Raw genomic sequence first — 22,634 nt, forward strand, 5'->3', positions numbered from 1 at the left:
AGTAGTTCTGGCTTTTCCCTTAACTACTTAAAGTTCGCTCCATGCCAACTGACGTGGATGCGGCGGCAGCCCCAGGACCGCCTCACGCCGATCTACGTCCAGTCCTGGGGGCGTGTTTTACAGGAGATCACACTTGCTGAAAGCAGGGGCGTAACAATAGACCCTGCAAGGGATGCCTCCACAGGGAGGCCCAGAAGCCACAGGGGGCCCGTGGGGGGAAAAGTTTGAGAGACTGACAGCTAAGGGCATGGAGAGAAAAAACGTATTCTGCTCTGCACCATTGTTATATTGACTGCATGTGTCCACAATACAGATAAGGACTCATACACACTTTGGAATTTTTACACTGTCCCTGCTCCCTAGGGGTCGTAAAAAAACATCTGTTTATCACTGCTGCAAAGTTCTGATGACTTCATGTACAACCTTACAAACAAAGGAGTCGCGTTTTGAAAAAAAGTTGTAGACTTTCCCTTTTCAGCAATCACTCCGAAAGGATTCCTAGATTCTTATCACACACAGTCTAGTGACCTTATGGCTCTGATTACTTTTACAACACAGTGGAGTGGAGATTGATGTCTTACTGTTGCTGCTTCATTAAGAGCTTTTTGTCTCATCCTGAGTCTAAGTTCTTGTAATAACAGTATCAATCAGTGACATTCTGAATGTTTTGCCAAAGTTACATTGATACTATATCGTATGTTCAGCATGTCATTGTTGTTTCTCCATATAGCATGTGCTCTCATGTAGTAACATAATACAGCTGTGTGTGTATGTATGTACTGGGAGCAGAGCTGCGATGAGGGACTGGTCAGCTGCAAGGGGCTGGAGGAAGCCCCGGGTAAGTAGATCTGGGGGTAGCATAGATTGCCTGACGTTTCCTTTAAGTCTAAGTGTTTTTATCTGCATGGGGAAAACACATTGGTCCTCAGTTTTCCTGTGCAGAAAGCGAGGGGGGTGGGGGGGGGCCCAGTGATGTCTAGTTACGCCCCTGGCTGAAAGCTCTGTTGCTGGGCAGAAAAGGGGGGGATCACTTGTGTGCTGAGTTGTATGGCCTTGCAGCGACGCCTTAAAGCTGCAGTGACCTAATTAGTGAAAATGGCCTGGTCACTAGGGGGTCCTTAGGTGGTTAAGCATCACATTACATTACAAATTTTACTAATAGTGCTGATCATAATGCTTAATTTTGCTTTCATAGTTTTTCCTGTGATTTTGCAGTGATGATTCTGATCATAATTGCAAATTTTGTAGATAATCTTAATTTTGAGTAATTTGTGAAAGTTATACAAGAATACTTTTACGGAATCCACTAACGTATTTTCGCCTACCTCGTCAAAGCATGTTCATAGCAAGTATCAGCACAAACATTCCAGATGGATTGCACTACATAGCTCACAAGTGTTGAACTCCAGTCCTCGAGGTCCATATCCATGCCAGTGTTTAGGATGGACTGAGAAATAAAAAAATGTGTTCCACTTAAAGCGGATCCGAGATGAAAAACTAACTATAACAAGTAACTTGTCTATATGTCTTATCTAAAGTTTAGATGGTTTACACAGAAAATCTAGCTGCAAACAGCTTTAATAGAATATGAATATTTCTTGTGATACAATGAGAGCAGCCATGTTGTTTGTAAACATTACACAGAGGCAGGCTTATCTGTATCTTGAGCACTCAGCCTGTGAAAAAAAAAATCCCCCCTCCTCCTCCCCTCTGCCTCTGAAATCTCTTGCTAGTAATACTTCCCCCTCCTCCTGCCCAGACTGAGCTCCCATGAGCCCTTGCTACTGTCTGAAAAGGCTTTGGCTCTCTGAAAACCTGTGGGTGTGGCTTGATAGTTTATAGGGAATTAGAGTATTAAAACAAAAAAGTATTTGGCTTGAGGAATGCCCTATAAACTATATGAAAGGAACACAATTATGCAATGAGTAAAAGTTCATCTCGGATCCACTTTAATGAAGCACACCTTTTCTGATTCAGTATTCATTTGATCTGTGCCAAAAAGTGCAAGGACCTTGGCCTTTGAGGACTGGAGTTCGACATCCCTGACATAGCTGCAGAATATACTGTATATAAATAAAAGTTTGAAGCAGTTAGGCAAGAAACAGTTTCACAGCATCAGCACTTTGTTTCTCTTATACAAGCCTCATTTTTAGCTGCACAGAAGAAAACTGCCCGGGCATTTTTCCCCTGATGCTGTGCAAAGCATGATGGGATTTCTGATGTTGTTGTTCTCATTCTGCTGTTTTGGTGCAAATTCTTTTTTTTTTTTTTTAATTTGAACTTGAGATTTGAAGCCTAGCGCACGCAGCTGGGAGGGGTGATCAAGACACAGAACAGTTAGAACTGTGTCTCATGCTCCCTGTCACCTCCTTTCAACCAAAAAGATGGCTGCCCCCATGACAAAGATGGCAGCCCCCATGAATCACAAACATTTGCCTGTTCTTTTAAAACAGGGTGGGTAAGAGAATATATTACCTTTCTATTCTAATTATTATAACTAATGTAACTTAATGACAGTATGTTTGTTTAGGCTGAAGTTCCCCTTTAACCAGAATATTACACAGTTATGCACGAAAAACGAGAAAGGTGTGTAGGTGACAAATGTGAGCAACCATAATTGCACGATGGGGGAAGGGGAAGACCATTCTGCCCTAGTATGCTTTTAATAATTATATTTATTTTTTAATATCATTATCATTATTATTGTTCCACTTTAAACAAACTCAGAACTTACAGATTTAATCGATACACTAAAAATGCTGAAAAACAGATACCACTCTTACTTTATTAAATATTCAATTATGTCATTCATAAATGTTTGAAATGGCCAGGAATCTAGAGATGAATCACTCTATCAGAGCGGATATTCGCCAGAAAAAAAAGGATACTTACATAAAAAATATAATAACTCAGTTTCACAAAGTGAACGTTAAATTAGATTACACATTTAAAATATTAATTTTAGCAGCCAGTGTAAAAGGGGGAAAAAAATATTGCCCGTAACGTAGGCTAGCAGAAAACGTAAATAAATATAAACATATTTGTTAAGCAAAGGATCTTACCCTGGCATCGGTCCAATCCCAGCAAGACTATAAACCTGTCTTGGATTTAAAAGGTACTGAAATTTCTGATGTATCCTGCAGATGAAAAATAATAAGCGAAAACTTACAAGTAGTTTATAGAATGACAAAACAAACCTATCGTCATTTTATAGCATAATAAAGACGGAATACTTACCCTGAATATATTTGTTAATCTCTGTTAATATTGAATTTTTTTTTTTTATTTCTCAACCCCTGTTAAATAATTCATTAATGTGATGGAAATTGTGAGAGTGAAAAATGTTTTTCATAATCACATAGTAAAATAAAACTGAGAACTCCCTGTTGATCACATTCTCGATGCATTTATTAAATAATGTGTTTTAAAATTGGGTATATTGATAATATTTGTGGAGAGGCAAACAAAGTGTTTTAACACTAAATCAGATACATATAAGTAAGTTATGCTTTAAGCTGAGTGTATAGAGAGGAAAGAAACGCGCCGATCTGCAAACGTTATATTATAACGGTAAATGTTTGATCTATCTCCATAATTATACTGCATTATTCCAGTTAACATTGAAGTTGAAACAAACAACCAAATACACAGTTAAAATATGCACAGTATACATGTGGACTTGTTTCACCGTTCCTCTGCTTCCTCCATTTCTAGTGGGTCTATTCGAAACATCTCTGGTGTGATGCAGGAGAACAGTGGCGCCAAAAGGATAAAAGGAAGCTAAATGAGCTTAAAAAACCCAATTCTTAGTAAATAGAGGAGGTAGTGGTGGACTTACCTCCTCCAAGTAGACACACAACGACTGTAATAAAGACAGTCAATATATTTTATTTATGAACTCCAAATATGCAACGCGTTTCGCAGGTTTGATCCCGCTTCATCAGGCAATAACAACGGAGCAATAACACATGGGGTCAGTAGAAGAGCCAGGCACCTTTTTTTAAGCTCATTTAGCTTCCTTTTATCCTTTTGGCGCCTCTGTTCTCCTGCATAATATTGAGTCCACCCTGGGTGGAGGGTTAAAGCCCCTTTTTTTTCATCTACAGAGAACGACTTTTTATTCCTGAGTGGGGTCAGGAAAATCTCCCCACCTGCCTTTACAGTGGTTGCCTAATGGTAACCCTGGTTTGTGAGTATTAATATTTACTCTATCTAGTAACCATTTACCAGTACATATTACACTATTGGGGCTCTTGGTGTTTCTTGTTTTTATCTGTGTGATGGTGGTCAAGATCATTCAACCATGTATTCTAAAACGTGTGTCAGTCCTGCCCAATTCTGTACTTTGCTCTATGGGAAGGTAAGGGGGCCAACATTCATAGATAGGGCCAATAACCTCTTACCGTTGCTGTGACTAGATGCTCATAGGGTACATGGATGTTAAAAAATGAAGACAATCACGAGGACTTCATGGCCATACTAATAGAAAGAGGACTTCAAGTATGAGACGGTGAGGACTGAGACCAGAGGGAACATTCTTGAGGATTTTTTCAAGAACTTTTTTTTTTAAACTAAAAGGTTTTTTTTATTTGTTTTCCCTTGTTCCCACAGTTCTCTTCAACATACCCTGAACATTTGATGATCCTAGCATATGGGTTTTGCTATCAGGGACGGATCTAGGGGGGGGCAGACGGGTCTCTTGCCCCAGGCGCAGTTTGTTGAATTCATAAAAAGGCGGCAGAATTTGGATGGGGAATGGCAGTTTAGGCGACAAAACCTGATCTTTAGGCACCAAAACCTGACCATTAGGCACCAAAACTGGATGGGGAATGGCAGTTTAGGCGCCAAAACCGGACCTTTAGGCGCCAAAACCTGACCTTGCCCCAGACGCAACTTGGTCTAGTTCCGTCCCTGTTTGCTATTAAAGTGAACCTCCAGACTAAAAATCGACTCAGCAGCACTGAAAAGGCTTTGTGTTTCTTTAACAGTTTCACAGCATCAGAATTTTGTTTCTCTTATACTAGCCTCATTTTTAGCTGTACAGAAGAAAACTGCCCGGGCTTTTTCCCCCTGATGCTGTGCAAAGCATGATGGGATTTCTGATTTTGTTGTTCTCAATCTGCTGTTTTGGTGCAATTTTTTTTTTTTACATTTTTAATTTGACATTTGAAGCCTAGTGTGTGCAGCTGGGAGGGGTGATCAGGACACAGGACAGTTGGAACTGTGTCTCCTGCTCCTTGTCACCTCCTTTCAACCAAAAAGATGGCAGCCCCCATGAATCACAAACATTTGCCTGTTCTTTTAAAACAGGGTGGGTAAGAGATTATATTACCTATCTATTCTAATTAACATAACTAATGTAACTTGATGACAGTATGTTTGTTTAGGCTGAAGTTCCCCTTTAACCACTAAAATCGGTGGCCTTTGACTTCAATGTGAATATTTTGGCATCTACGTGTTCAGGCCCTGTTCACTAGGAATGTTCAATGAGATGCAAATATTTATGAGTTGATGCGGGATTATGCAAATAAAAAAAATTGACCAATCAAATCCCATCACAGTAAAATTAGATTGGTCCATTTTCAAGCCGCATAGATTTGTGGGCAAAATTTGGCATAATCCTGTATCAACTTATTTGACTTGACTATCTCATTGACTTTCCCTGTTGTTCACATAACACAGATAGATTTATTAATTTGGGACGGGAACCTCTGGACCAATACTTCCATTCCAGATCACTGTGATTGGCTCACAGTGATCAAGAGTTAAGAAGCCAATGAAAATGGCTCCTGAGCGATAGGAGGATGCTTGTCTGTCACATGACAGCCGAGTTTACTTCCTTCAGGACCAGCGATTGGCTCGGGACTGCGGTAAGCTACAGCGTAAAATCTACCCTGCATCAGAGTTAGAGAGCCACTGATGCAGCATAGATTCTATTTCCCACGGCCTGAACCAGTTAAAGAACCACTATAGCGAAAAAAGTAGGCAGTTAAAATCTGACAGACCTGACAAGCTTTGGGCCAGTCCATCTCCTCATGGGGGATTTTCTTTGTTTTCAATAGCATTTCCTGAACAGCAATTGCAAAGTCTGACAAAATAGTGTGCAAGTGAGTAGGGGGGCTGGCTTACTGTTTTGGCAGTTAAACTGCTGTTCAGGAAATGCTGTTGAAAACAAAAAAAAACCCCTGAGAATCCCCCATGAGGAAATGGACTGTTCCAAAACCTGTCGGTTCTGTTTGTCAGATTTTAACTGCCTACTGTTTTTTTGCGATAGCGGTCCTTTAATGGTTATTAGGTATAGTCAGAGATGCAAATTTTATGCTGAAATTATGCACATTTCAACTACTCTGTACGATGGAGGGAACATGTTCAGTAAGAAGTTGCCTTATTTTGCCCCCCTTTGAACATTAGATAACAGGGACAAATGAGAACATTCAGAGAAGGAAAAATAATCCATAAAATGAATAAATGTTTATTCCAATAATAAATCATGTTTTCTGTATAGTCACATAACCTACCTTTCACCTTGCTTTCCTCCGCTCTTTGGATTTACAAAAACTAATAATGGATGTGTTCCTGGAACTGGCGTAATCTGGAACATGAAGTAAACAACACAAAAATGTAACTGTACAGAAAATGCGAATACTCTGCGCTTTAATAGTCATTTAAGAGAAATCATGGTAGCAGGAAAAAAGGGCGCCGTCTGAGGGTGGACGAAAAGGGCGCCGCCATAGACTCTAATGCAATTATCGTTAATACGGCGAAAAAAAGGCGCCGCAATAAATATCGTTAAAAACATTAGAACATTAAAGTGGATCCGAGATTAACTTTCACTCATTGCATAATTGTGTTCCTTTCCTATAGTTTATAGGGCATTCCTCAAGCCAAATACTTTGTTTTTGTTTTAATACTCTAATTCCCTATAAACTAAACAAGCCACGCCCACAGGTTTTCAGAGAGCCAAGGCACTTTCAGACAGTAGCAAGGGCTCATGGGAGCTCAGTCTGGGCAGGAGGAGGGGGAGGTATTACTAGCCAGAGATTTCAGAGGCAGAGGGGAGGAGGGAGGAGGAGGGGGGATTAGGTTTTTTTGCTCAAGATACAGATAAGCTTGCCCCTGTGTAATGTTTACAAACAACATGGCTGCTGTCATTGTATCACAGGAATAATCAATCATATTCTGTTAAAGCAGTTTGCAGCTAGATTTGCTGTGTAAACTATCTAAACTTTAGGTAACATATATAGACAAGTTACTTGTTATTGTTAGTTTTTCATCTCGGATCCACGTTAACGTTTTTGTAGTATGTTATGGTTATAGAAGCTTGCAACATTATAGTTTTTGTTATATTATTTGGTTTGTATGTACAGATTTTACATTATCAAAGATATTATCGTTTCTATGTGGAAAAGGGGGTTTCTGCAGAGGGAGTAGTTAGGGTTAGGCAACACCAGGGGGAGTGGTTAGGGTTAGGCACCACCTGGGCGACGGTTAGTTTTAGGCAACACCGGGGTGGTGGTGGTGGTTAGGGTTAGGCACCACCAGGGGGGTGGTTAGGGTCAGGCACCACCAGGGGGGTGGTTAGGGTCAGGCACCACCGGGGGGTGGTTAGGGTCAGGCGCCTCCAGGGGAGTGGTTAGTTTTAGGCACCACCAGGGGAGGGGTCATGTGTGAGAGTAGGGATAGGTTAAGCTGTATTGTCAAATAACCTAACGATTTTTAGTGTTAATATCTTTTCGTTATAATTTCCCATCTGTTTTTACAATATTTATCGTTAACCAAGTTTGACAACGATGTTTATCTTTATCAGATTCCATTATCCACCAGAGCCATTTTGTTATCCAGCCAGGCCCTTTTTTCACAGCGCCCTTTTTTTCATGCACACAAAATCATAGGGAATTCCTATTTTTCTATTTCCTATAATCAGTAACTTTTTTTTTTGTTATAATTCTTAGGAGGTACATGACAGAAGACATACATTTTCCCATAGAGTTGTACATGTCAGTCCAGTAAGAATACAACCAAAACAAGTTATGCACATATAACAAACAACTCAAAGCAATGTCAACCTCCATATTTTTTTTTTTGTTTACATTTTTTATACAAACAGTCATAAGTGATACGTTGAGGCCTTTATGAAATTGCACTGGGTATACTTTAAGGTCCTCTCAGGACAACTAACCTGAGAAACCCCAGACAAAAACTTTTGTCAAATATAAGGGCCATATCATCAAAGCATCCTAACTTTAAAGTGAAACTTAGCTATAATTAAAAAAAAAGGATTAAAGTGACTCTGTAACAAAAATTACAACGTTTTTTCTACCATCCTACAAATTCCTAAACCTATTCTAATGTGTTCTGGCTCACTGCAGCACTTCGTACTATCACGGTCTCTGTAATAAATCAATGTATCTTTCCCCTGTCAGACTTGTCGGCCTGTGTCTGGAAGGCTGCCAAGTTCTTCAGTGCTGGTCTGTTCCTCTATGCACACTCCAGTGTGTGTTTTATTTACATAAGCCAGCAGCTTCTCTGCTATCTTATCAGTGATAGAAGAGAGCTGGATAAAAATCCTCCTCTGTTAGGCTGTGAAAGTAGCTGGCTGACACATACTGAGGAATTACAAACACAGGCACAGGCAGAGCTGTCTGCAGGAAGCCTGTAATGTTCAGTGCATGAGAGAAGAAGGGGACAGAAGGTAAACACACAAATGATCTTTTGAGATTCTAAAGGAAAGCTGTATACAGCCTGCTTGTGTATGGATGTATTTTCTATGTGTGGACATATTGTACATCAATCTACTTCCTGTTTTGGTGGCCATTTTGTTTGTTTATAAACAAACTCTTTAAAACTGTTTTTGACTACTTCTAATGCGGCGGGGAGTGCCGAAATTGTGACTGAGGGTAATAGGAGATGTCCCCTAACACACTGGTATGTTTACTTTTGCGCGATTTTAACAATACAGATTCTCTTTAAGGACCTGTACACACTGAAAAACACAAGCAAAATTGCAAGCGCATGCGTTTTTAAAATCACAAGTGCATGTAGTTTTAAAAACGCATTGTATGTGTTTTTAAAAACGCATGCGCTTTTGTCTGCGTTTTTTGAAGCGGTTGCGTTTTTCTTGTAATTGCTGATTGGCTAAAGAATCCTTTTTTTTTTTTTTCTAGTTTGCATTTCAACAGGAATCAGGAAATTGCAGAGTCTTCTGGTATATTGACTTCTGAAAAACGCAATGGAATCGCATTGCGTTTTTTCATGCGTTTTTCAAGCGATGCGCTTAAAGAAGCGCAGCAGGCACTGCGATTATGTGTGACAGTGTGTACAGGTCATCACGATTTTCATTATTTTTCAAAAGACCTTGCGGTTTTAAAAACGCAAGTTCTCATCTCAGCACCTAACACCCCCAGAACATCTATTCCCCCTGGGCCGCAGAACCAGAGCATCTTAGGACTCGCGCATGAGAAGAGGATGTAACCCCCAAGCTGTGCAGAATATCCATACACTTTTTCATCAGTAACTTTTACCACTTCACTACCCTGGTAATTTTCACAGCTCAGCTCAGCTGTGATTATTTTGGCAATAACTTTATCAATTATTATCACAACTAAATTATCTATATATTGTTTTTTTTTTTCAGGACAAATAAGGCTTTTTGTGGCTGATATTTGCTATTAGTAATTACCTTATCTACATGCATTTTAAAAGGAAAATAAGGAAAAAAGTGATACATATACATATTCATACATTATAGCTTTTTTTTTTTTTTAAACACGTTTATTGAACAAATGCACGGATAATACAAAAAGCCACATATTTCAATCATTTGCACGTATTAATTATAGAGTCCATTACAGAATATACATCTGGCATACCAGTGGCATTCATAATGACAAGCTGTCAAATAGTGTACGATTAATCCATAAAGATTATTATACTTTTTAAATGCAATACACGGGATTGGTATCATCTTTTACATATATCTGATCATTATCCAAAGGATATTATATCCAACTTGTGTAGAGTAACTGAGCCATCCATGCACTGTTCGAGTATTAAACAGTTGTTTTAAACATAACTTAAAACTAAGTAACGTATAACCTTATATCCTTTTGTGCTGGTCTCCCTTTCTCCCCCCCACCCCCTAGCCATGTTGCAACAACCTAAGGCATATATCTAGTGCTGCCAATATTACAGTATTTATCAAAATTACTTTTTTAAGCAAGAGTGAAAGCATTCAGGGGTTTTATTCAGACCCAGCCGTTAGGGGCGATCTCAGCCATTCAGACCAAACTGCCATATATTTATCAGGACAGCCTCTGTGTAGATATATTAATTTATGAAATGGTAGGACCTGGTTTAAAAGTCCTATCCATTGTTGAGTAGTAGGACATGTACCAGCCATCCAATGCAACACAACTGCCTTCCGAGCCATAAATAGTGTTTCTTTTAGAAATATCTTCTGGAATTTGTTGCCCGCTCCTTCCTCACAAATACCCAAGATGCAAAGTTTAGGGTCCAAAAAGACTGGAATTTTAAGGATATCCATTAGTATTTTAATAATATGGTTCCAATAATTCTGAATAGGTGGACATTCCCATATAAGATGCCAAAAATTAGCATCTGTAAGTTGGCATCTAGGACAGCAAGAGGGGGAGCCACGTCCCAATCTAAAGATGATATTTGGTGTTAAGTATGCTTGTTGTAAGATATAAAATTGGATAAGCTTATTTTGTGCCGCAGGGGATGCCTGTGCTGGGGAGACCAAAGCGTCTTCCCATTCTTCTGCATCTATATTAGGTATATACCTATCCCAGAGTTCCTTAAGTTTATCTGCACATGGTTCAGATATTGCATGTATCATGGACGTGTATAGGGCTGAAATCAGGCCTTGCATTCCTTGTGTTTTAAGCACTCCAATGAATGGATGTTCAGTAAAAGAGAGAGTTAATGTCGAAAACTGTGCTTTAACACAATGCCTAAATTGCAGGTATCTATAGAAGTAGTGTGGGGGTAACTGGTATGCTTGTTGGAGGTCAGTAAATTCTCTAAAAAGTCCGTTTACAAACACGTGTCCAAGTTGGATAATGCCTTTTGTGGCCCACAGTTCTGCATCTACAAAATTATTAAGGTGTTCAAAGCGCCTGTTATACCACAACGAGCAGCTATCTAAGGTACCATTACATTTTAATATCTGATTTACAATAGTCCACACTTTAACAGCATGAGTATGTAATATAGTATACATTATAGCTTTAATGTAAACAGTTCTATTGTACATTAAATCCACACAATTTATTTGTCTATCCCTCCTGTTTATTTAAACAACTCATTTGTTTTGATAATGATTTAGATGTAATAATTAAATAATGTATACAATCTGCTACTGTCTGCTCCTGGTATGTGTATTTTACAATTGTTTACTAATTAACTCTGCTTTTGAATTCCCTGGGAGGAGGAGAGGGGTTTGCTGTCATTATTTTAGAACTCTGTAGTGCTGTTATCAGGTCAGAGATAAGTAAACAGTGTTATCAAAGATTTTGTAGGGAGGATAGTGCAGAGACTTATTTTAACGTCATAGGGACAGCAAGTGGTTAAAGAAAACATGAATATGAGGACTGCCAATGTTCTCTCTGAAAAAAAGTGTCCTCACTAGTTTGTTGTTGTGGTGGACCTCCTCCTTCCGGCTTCTGAGTCCCTAACGCAGTGCAAGTGCGCAGATCGGGTGATGCCATTCTGACTCCATTGTTTGTATACTAATTCATGCAAAAGTACTGAATCCAAAACATGAGCGTGACAGGCAATCAGAATTTTTTTAATGGTAATAAATATGGCCTCCATATTCTTCTCTGGATTTCCTGGAAGAGCCAAGTGAACTGGTTTAAAATGATTTTGTAATGAGAGGAATATTGATGCTACCATATTTATGTCCTTTTAAATAATACTACCAGTAGTTGAAGCAAAACAATGGTAACTGAAAGAACAAAAACAAAACTAGTAGTTGCCTGGCTGTCCTGTTGATATTTCTGGCTTTGGTGCTGTCTGAATTACACACATGAAATAAAAGTGTGGGCAATGTAGTCGGAGATAGTGATGGTCAAGTAGATGTAAATCACTTCGAGTTGCAAACTTATGCACATTTTTATGCAAATGTGTTCAGCTTGAAAATGAACCAATCAAATGTTACCTCAGCAGGATTTGATTGGTTCATGTTGTGTAAATATGCATAAAAATGTGCATACATTTGCAAATAACTCGAAGTTATTTGCATTTGCTTGACCATCACTAGTCATCGGAAACTTTAGTCAGGACACATGATTGGCATACTTCTGGATCAGTATCTTGCGGTATTAGAGGCAGGTTATCAATGGACCAGTCGGACAATTAATACCAAGGTCAATTTAAACACTTCTTGCTGAAAATAAATGAATGTTATGGATTTTCTTGCTCAAATGAAGGAAAATAATAAGAAAATGATTTTCCATGAATTTGGTTAGATAAAGGATGAAGTACAGTAAGATCTTTAAAGGGACACCGAGCAGTGTGGAAACTATGGAAAGATGCATATCATTTTAAAGCTCTCTTTCTCCTCTTTCTGTTGACACCTAAACAGCTTTTTCTGCAGAATGGAGCTGCTGACTTTGAGAAAAAGTCGCCCTGTGTAATACAAGTAACTATGGAAAGATGGATATCATTTTAAAGCTCTCTTTCTCCTCTTTCTGGCGGCACCTAAACTGCCTTTTAGTTTTCTCTATTTTTGCGATTGAGATCGCGGCCGTGGCAATTTCAATTGCAAAAATAGCGAAAACTAAAAGGCGTAGGGTGGCGGTTTATATATAATTGGAAAGAGGAGAAAGAGAGCTTTAAAGTGATATGCATCTTTCCATAGTTTCTGCACTGCTCTGTGTCCCTTTAAAGGGAATCTGAGGTGAACCTTGGGTAAAACAAATGACCTACTCACCAAGAAGAGGAAAGCCTCTGTAGAGACTTTCATGCCCTCCTCGCCACGACCACCACTTGCCAGGACCCTCTGAAGATCCAGGCCATATTCCTCTTCATGAGCATGAACGTGGCTGTGCTGCACCTGCATGAACACAACCACGCAGTGCATGAGCGGCTTCGGCTTAGTGCGCAGACGTAGCCTGACCATGCTTGTGCCTGAAAAGGAGCATGGCCCAGATCTTCAATTCAACAAGCCCTTCTCGGATTATTTCAGGGGCCGTGCTTGGAAATGAGGGGCTGGGGGACGGTGTGGAGAGCCTCTATAGGATCCAGAATCATCCTTCGTATTAGGTTAGTATGGTCTTTTAAACCCGAGGTTTTCCTCAGTTTCCCTTTAATATATCAGGACCAAAAGCAGATTTTAAAAATATTTTGACAGTAAACTTTTTACTAAGGTACATTCACTGTGCATGTGGTGAGCTATAACACAAGTTATAATATCACTGTAACGTGGTGCACGGGACACACAATGGGCACATTTCTATGTATGGTATGCAAAACAGATGTAAGTTGATTAGTCCTGACTCCCCTGCCACCCACCCGCCTGGGTGCCCAAGTGATGTACACAACGTCTTTTATCTGCAACTACAATAACGAACCGCATCACAGCCACAGGTTGGTGTTACCCTCGTTTTTTTCCCTACAAAACTTGCTGCCTGGTTTTCATCCATTGCTAGGCACATCCTGTAGATTGCAGTAGCTGGCAATAGATATGGACTGATCCAAGGGTCCCTGTAACTTTTTGTTATGCTAATATAGGGATACTCATACTCAATCGGATGCGCTCTTTTTTTATTTCTTCAGTTTGCAAATAATGAATAAAAAATATACACTTTAAGAGAGTTATTTATAACAATTAAATTGTATCTGCATTATTTGTTGTCTGGATGTCTACAAAAAACACAGTATTTCTTAAAGAGAAACTATTAGCAAATATATGCCCCCCCCCCCAAAAAAAAACAACACATATGTAAGTAGATAAATACTTGCGCTACTTACATAACAGATGTATTGTAGTGTCCAGGATTTGGTTTCAGTGCAGTAAGTGCAGTAAATCTGGAAAGTTCTGTTGATGGCAGCGGCCATCTTGTGTTCTCCGGCTGGATTCCTCCCCCCCCCCGCACCTCCCTCCTCCCCGCTCTGATTATGTGCACAGTGGGGAGGAATAAACGCAGCAGGCACAGACTCACCTAATATTGGATCCAAGCGCTGCTGTTCCCATCTATTCTTCGCACTACCACCGGAGGCAGTGCAGAGAGAATAGAAGGGAACTGCAGAGCCTGGAACCAATATTAGGTGAGTCTGTGTGCGCCGCTTTTATCCTTCCCCAATCTGCAGCATGGGAAAGAGGGGGAATGCGGTGGCGGCAGATGATCGTAGACAGGGGGACATGACCCTGGAGGAGGGGGTCAGAGGCCAGTGACAGGAGAAGGCCTCTGGGCCCCTTCTCCCTGCACCCTAACTGCCACTGCAACCACTCCGATAAGGGGAGAACAGGCGGCCAATGAGAGAGAAGAGAGGTGAGTGAGAGAGGCTTCAGCCAATCAGGCTGATCCAGCATACATGTCACTTCTCTTTTGCTTCCTGAGTACGCTGTTAAAGCCTGGGGGCATGGGGAGACAAAAGCTCATATGGATAAAAGTAATATTGGTTTCAAACTTTTGATTTGCCTGGTTAGCATGCTTTTTATTAATTTTATAGCCTGCAGTAGAGAATTAATTTAGTATTTTATGCCTAACAGTTACTCTTTAACTACACTAAAGTACCATCCGTTTCTACTTGTGAAATGTACAAATCTTTAGAAAAATGCTCAAACCTAATTGTATTTCTAATATTTAGAAAAAGTTTCCTTTTGTGCTGACAGTCCAGTTATGAAACACTAAATTTATATTCATCTAAACCTATACTTCTTTTTTGTCACGTCAATTTTATTAAGTTTAAGTTGTGACATAACTCTAATAATCCAAATGATAATGCTTATTATGGCTTATTTGCAGTGTACCAACATAACATATTGTGAAGGGTTGTACAATAAATTAGTAATGAGAGAAGATTTCACATGTTAGACAAACTCTCACATAACATGACACAATCCTGTCCTGCGAGGCTTGCAATCTAACACAACAAATACAGATGATTATATGATATTATTTGATTTTCCATAGTGTCATGTTTATGCTAGCCAACAACAGAAGCCTAAATGGTACCCTGCGCTGAGACACTCTTTGTTTTTGATGTTTTTTTGTTGTCTTTTTTTTGTACCTGGAATGTGGAATAAAATATATTCAACCAGGAAATTGAAGATTAAAGGGTACATGCTCTGTATTTGTTTATTTTATGCTAAGTAGTGAAAAAAATGAAATAAAACTATATTTTGTTTCTTAAATTTGTAAAAATGTTTTTACAAAAATAACTTTTGTGGAACTTACTTTACTACTGTAGAATTATATAAGACATATCTCCTGACTTGGTGACTAATAACTAAGCCTTTTGTTCACTATCAACTTTTCTATCCATCATTGTTTATATTTCATAGTGGTATGGGCAATAATACACTATCACATTAGCTGATAGATTTGTGCGCATCCGATATATCGCTGAACTGTATGCACTTTGCACCACTCGATATTAGACCAAATCTCAATAGAGACATGATCTAATCTCATTTGCACTTCAGTTTTTGGAGGTTTTGTTACTGCTGAAAGCAGTACAAAGCTATTAGGGCAGTTGGCCATGTACCGGTGATGCCTGCATTCCGGCCTAATCACTTATATAAAGAACAGCCTTCCCGATGAGTCAATGTTTAATTGACAAAACCATTGTACATCAATCTAAAGGACTCTAGATTTATTTTAGGTTGAATGTTTTGAATCTGATGCTCTGTTAAAAATATCTAATAGTGTATGATGGCCATAAAACAATCATTTTTTTATTCTAAGTACAAAACTTTCTTAGGCAGATTGACATCCCTATTCATGAAAAAATATCATGCATTTGTAATATCTTACATTTTCTTTAACCACTTTATCCAGCACTGAAGTATATCTACGTCCTCTGTGACTTCATCTAAGCCACGAGTCAGTAGATATACGTCTTGTAGAAGAAGCAGTGCTGTGCAGGATTGCGCTTGCTCCTGTGCACATTTCTGGCACTATCTGATGCAGGACTAATTGGTGAACGGGAATATATGTTTCCTGAGCTAATGAGATTGATTTTTACCATTAAAAATACTTGTATTTTCTCATTCATAGTGAAAAATACACTCTGTAGCATTATTGCAGAATCAAATATCTTCACCATAAATTAGGACTGGAACATAATCTAAGTTTTGTGATAAGCAGTAAGAATAGCCAAACAAAATGTGTGTTTTTTATCAACAGTAGCACTTTAAATTTTTCAACTGGAATTGCTAAAACTGAGAAATGTTTTTTTTTCTATTTTCTTTCCTTGTTTTCCTATTAAAATTCATAGAAAACAAAATTGTTCAAGGGAAAAAAATGGCATACAATGAAAGCCTAGTTTGTCTTAAAAAAAACAACAATATGCATTCCATTTCTGTGTCTTAGTAGGGATAAAGTTATTGCTGATTAAATAAGGACATAGCTAAACTGTCAAAACTGCTCTGCTACATAAGTGGGAAACAAGGTGTGGATGCGAAGTGGTTAAAATCAGAATTTTACTACAAAAACAAGAAAAAAATGCATAAAATTAATATATCATTCAAATGTATACTCTTAAATATTTATATAATATAAATTCTTCAAATTTGAGTATTTCCTGTTTATGTTGAATAGTTGATAGCATGAAAAGTATACATTATAAAATAGATACTAGTAGATAAAAAAAGGAAGACTATTGACTAAAAAAAGAATACAGAAACTTGGATCTTTATAGCAAAAAAAAAGAAAACTGTAACAATAATTATAGTTGTCAGACACAAGTAATACATTTGCTAGAATGTATTCCCTGCATAATAAGATTCAGAGGCTAATTAAAATTGATTCACATTTTCACGGCTCACCCCTTCCCATTGTCAATGTATATTACGGAGGTATTGATGCTCAAGATTTTTTCATATTTCATCAAATGTACCTATTTATTCCAATATCAATAAGCAGGAGCCTATCTGCCGCACAGAAGGATAAACTAAAGTTAACATGACAAAGATGGAGTGCTTATCTACTTGTGGCTGAAGTCCCCGCGGACTCAGGTTAATTAATGAGACTCTTCCTAAGGTTATACATGATCTATTACTTCCCCTAATTAGAAGTAATAATCATGATCATTATTCTGGTTAGATAGAGTGAAATAAGATGAATGTGCTTAAGTATGATTAATAATAATAGAACAGGAATACATTCAGATTATCGCAGCCGAAGATTCGCTCTTTTAAACCATGAAGATGTTGATTCAAAATTCCCATTTTACACCTGTAAAATGAATTCATTCTCCTGACATGAGGAACAATATTCTCTGAAATCTATTTTTCATTAAGCAGATTACTTTTTTCCCTAAAAGATAATTTTTTTAAAGAGAACCTATAACAAATGTGCATACTTTAATAACAACTCAGTAGTGATGTACCTTTAAAAAAAAATGAATTTATTTAAAAAATATTTGATTTACTTATAAGGATTGCACTAATAAAACTATTTGTTTATATATATATATATATCCTACTAAAATAATAATAAGGAAAGTTCGGATGTTTGGATGTTTGTTACTCGATCACGCAAAAACGGCTGAACAGATTTGAATGAAATTTGGCACACACATAGTACATTACCTGAAATAAAGTATAGGATACTTTTTATTTGCATAACCAAAAAGGGGGCGGAGACAAATACAAATTTCACTGGAAAATGTAAACTGCAGCCATTCTTACACTGTTAATGGCAGGGCTCTCAAACTTTGCACAGTTGGTTACTGGGTGACTGGGATTAATATTCAGAAAGGTGGGTGGAGTCTATAAAAGCCAATCAAAATTAACCTATTGATTTTCAAGGGGAATACTTACATTGCTGCCATTCTTGCACTGTTAATGGCACAAGCCTCAAACCTGGTACAGTTGATCATTGGGTGACTGGGGTTCAATTTCAGAAAGGGGGTGGAGCCACAAACAGCCAATTAGATTTGTTTCATTTCAATGCAAATTACTGATGCCAAACACCGCAAAGCTCACAAACTTGGTAATTGAGTAATTGATTAATTGTGTGTGAGGGTTAGAAAAGTGGGCACAGCCAACACCAGCCAAATACATAAGCGGGCAACGCCAGGTCATAAGTGGGAGGAGACAAATACAAATTTTACTGGGAAAATGTAAACAGCAGCCATTTTTACACTGTTAATGGTAGGGTTCTCAAACTTTGCACAGTTGGTTACTGGGTGACTGGGATTAATATTCAGAAAAGTGGGTGGAGCCAATAAAAGCCAATCAAAATCCACCTATTGATTTTTAAGGGGAATATTTAATTGCTGCTATTCTTGCACTGTTAATTACCTGGTACAGTTGGTCATTGGGTGATTGGGGTTTAGAGTTGGGCCGAACGGTTCGCCTGCGAACGGTTCCATGCAAACTTCCGTGGTTCGCGTTCGCGTCCCGCAGGCGAACCTTTGCGGAAGTTCGGTTCGCCCCATAATGCACATGGAGGGTCAACTTTGACCCTCTACATCACAGTCAGCAGGCCCAGTGTAGCCAATTAGGCTACACTAGCCCCTGGAGCCCCACCCCCCCTTATATAAGGCAGGCAGCGGCGGCCATTACGGTCACTCGTGTGCTGCCTGCGTTAGTGAGAGTAGGGCGAGCTGCTGCAGACTGTCTCTCAGGGAAAGATTAGTTAGGCTTAACTTGTTCCTGTCTGGCTGCATACCTGTTCTGTGAACCCACCACTGCATACCTGTGCTGTGAACCCACCACTGCATACCTGTGCTGTGAACCCACCACTGCATACCTGTGCTGTGAACCCACCACTGCATACCTGTGCTGTGAACCCACCACTGCATACCTGTGCTGTGAACCCACCACTGCATACCTGTTCAGTGAACCTGCCACTGCATACCTGTTCTGTTCAGTGGACCCGCCACTGTATACCTGTTCATTGAACCCACCACTGCATACCTGTGCTGTGAACCCACCACTGCATACCTGTTCTGTGAACCCACCACTGCATACCTGTTCAGTGAACCCGCCACTGCATACCTGTTGTGTAATTTTTCGGGTGCGTGTACATGACTGCCTAATTTTTCTGGCTGCACTGCGGGCAGCTGCAACAACAAAAGAAAAGGCATGTACATGCGCCCATTCCCCTTCGTGATCATTACCTTGCCGTGGTGAAGGGGCTTGCGTATCACAATGAAGCAATGACCGGCGCCTAGATGAGTGTCTCGGGGGGCACACCCACGATAATAAGGTCGTTGCCTCATTGTGGTCAGACCAAATTTGATCAGCTGGACAGTCACTGTTCTGTCATTCAGCTACATCAGCCAGGCGACCATATGGGCTGTAAAGCCACCAAAACCTGCACTCTCGCCATGGTGCGCACCAGTCCAGCACGGCCGTCACTACACAAACAGCTGTTTGCGGTGCGTTACACGGTGAGTTTGGTGTGTCAGTGTGAAGCAGTACCTTAATTACACTACCTGATTGATGTATACACATGCAAGATGTTTTAAAGCACTTTAGGCCTGTCATTTAGCATTCAATGTGATTTCTGCCCTTAAAACGCTGCTTTGCGTCAAATCCAGATTTTTCCCGGGGACTTTTGGCATGTATCCCACTCCGCCATGCCCCCCTCCAGGTGTTAGACCCCTTGAAACATCTTTTCTATCACTTTTGTGGCCAGCATAATTATTTTTTTTTTCAAAGTTCGCATCCCCATTGAAGTCTATTGCGGTTCACGAACTTTAACGCGAACCGAACCTTCCGCGGAAGTTCGCAAATCGGAGGTTCGGCCCAACTCTATTGGGGTTCAAATTCAGAAAAGGGGTGGAGCCACATCCAATCAGATTAATTTTATTTCATTGCAAATTATTGATGCCAAAGACCGCAAAGCTCACATACTTGGTCATTAAGTAATTGTGTGTTAGGGTTAGGAAAAGTGGGCAGAGCCAACACTAGCCAAATACATACCCGGGCAACGCCATGCATCCAGCTAGTATATATATATATATATGTATATATATATATATATATATATATATATATATATATATATATATATATATTTATATATATATATATATATATATATATATATATATATTTATATATATATATATATATATATATATATATATATATATATATATATATATATATATATATATATATATATATATATATATATATTTATATATATATATATATATATATTTATATATTTATATATATATATATATATATATTTATATATATATATATATATATATATATATATATATATATATATATATTTATATATATATATATATATATATATATATATATATATATATATATATATATATATAATCTCCAGATACCTCCCCGCTCGAACCCTCCGTTCCTCACAGGAGACCCTTTTGTCCTCCAGCCTAGTCACCTCCTCTCACTCTCGCATCCAAGACTTCTCACGGGCGGTCCCTCTCCTTTGGAACTCTCTCCCTCAGCCGGTTCGTCATGCCACGAGTCTGGAAACCTTCAAACGTACTCTGAAAACACACCTGTTCAGAAAAGCCTATAATTTGCTATAGGCAGCACTGAAGGCACACTGGCTCACCCACTAATCCTGGTGTTTCCTTCCCCTTTGTTTCCTCCCCACTACCCTCTAGATTGTAAGCTCGCAAGGGCAGGGACCTCCTCCTAGTATTTCTCATACTGCTGTAATTTTAACATATGCATATGTACCAACTACATATCAACTATGTATGTATCTGTATTTATTCTATTCAATGTCATGACTGTACAGTGTCTTGTATTTCTTATGTATATTTGTTCCCCAATATTTGTTTGTACTATGTACAGCGCTACGGAAGATGTTGGCGCTATATAAATAAAAAATAATAATAATAATAATATATATATATATATATATACACACATATTACATATTAAACATTATTGTTTTGTTTCTTAGAGCACCATCTGCTGATTTGACTGGCAATTTAATAAACCATACAGGCATCTTACTTTACTGCTGTTGTAAACAAATCGGTAGCTCTACATAGTGGTGCCTTCTTCAATCTTGCATTGTTATCCAAAGAGACAGGAAGAGAAAATACCCTTCATGAGATAAAGGTGGATCTGTTTTCTGCCTCTGCATAATGATGAAACTACCTTTCCAAATTAGGGGGAACCAGTGACTTTGTAACAAAACTAAGCTGTAGCTTTACTGGGTTTAACCCTCCTGCCGTTTTTTTTTTTTAAATCATGTGGCGAGCCTAGGGCTCGCTACATAATAGCCGCTGCTCAGCGGCATCCCCCCAGCCCCTCCGATCGCCTCCGGCGATAGGCAATCAGGAAATCCTGTTCAAAGAACGGGATTTCCTGGAGGGCTTCCCCCGTCGCCATGACGACGGGGCGGGATGACGTCACCGACGTCATGGACGTCGTGACGTCTAAGGGAGTCCCGATCCACCCCTTAGCGCTGCCTGGCGTTGATAGGCCAGGCAGCGCAGGGGTCTAGGGGGGGGGGGGGGGCTCTGCGGCGACGCGGATAGCGGTGAATTGGTGCGGGGCGGCGGCGATCGGTGTGCTGACGCAGCTAGCAAAGTGCTAGCTGCGTTCAGCAAAAAAAAATTTACGCAAATCGGCCCAGCAGGGCCTCAGAAAACCTCCTGCACGGCTTACCCCGAACTAAGTTCGGGGTGACCGCCAGGAAGATAATGACCCATTATTATTATATGTATGATTATTATTATTATATTTATTAGTATTATTATTTATTATTAATGCAAATGTATGCAGTAATTCACAGAGGAATTGAACTTACACCATGAAGGACCAATCTTGGTAGGAAAGACAACTGATCTCTCAAATCATTATGGCAAACTCTATACCTGCATTTAAAGGGGGCTTAGATGCTTTCATTGCGTTGAAAGACATCGATGGCTACAATTTATTTATTTATTTATTGTATTTATAAAGCGCCAACATATTACGCAGCACTGTTACTGTTACAATTACTAGGTAATGCCTAATGATGTTGATCCAGGGATTTTATCTGGTTGCCGTCTGGAGTCGGGAAGGAATTTTTCTCTTTTGAGGCTAATTGGACCATGCCTTGTAAGGGTTTTTCGCCTTCCTCTGGATCAACAGGGATATGTGAGGGAACAGGCTGGTGGTGTACTTTGTTCTCTGGTTGAACTCAATGGACGTATGTCTTTTTTCAACCAAAATAACTATGTAACTATGAATGCTCATTCGGATTCCGTGGAAATTACATTTCCACATTTCTAATAGGAGATCAACATTTCCGATCAGAACTCGTAAATCGGATTTCTACGGAAATACCGCATTACCGCAGTGCTGTAATTTTAACCCAATAACATAACTCTGAAGCATTGGACCAATCAGAGAAGACAGAGTGAACTCGGAAGTATTTGGCCAATCACAGAATGCAAAAACATGATGAAAAAGACTCCTCGGAAATCGGAAATCA

General features: G+C 39.2%; 1 protein-coding gene across 7 annotated transcripts in view; it reads right to left on the reverse strand.

Annotated features, from left to right (window-relative positions):
- The window catches only part of DGKB (diacylglycerol kinase beta), an 849,394-nt gene that overhangs the window by 376,555 nt on the left and 450,205 nt on the right, over positions 1-22,634 (reverse strand). For all 7 annotated transcript variants that reach the window (XM_068235094.1, XM_068235095.1, XM_068235097.1 and 4 more), the window contains 2 exons: positions 6,519-6,592; positions 3,063-3,137 (listed from right to left, as the gene is read on the reverse strand). In XM_068235094.1, the coding sequence (XP_068091195.1) occupies positions 3,063-3,137; positions 6,519-6,592 (149 nt within the window). The remainder of the gene's footprint in view (positions 1-3,062; positions 3,138-6,518; positions 6,593-22,634) is intronic.

Source organism: Hyperolius riggenbachi, chromosome 5 (assembly GCF_040937935.1).
Source record: "Hyperolius riggenbachi isolate aHypRig1 chromosome 5, aHypRig1.pri, whole genome shotgun sequence".
Lineage (NCBI taxonomy): Eukaryota > Metazoa > Chordata > Amphibia > Anura > Hyperoliidae > Hyperolius > Hyperolius riggenbachi.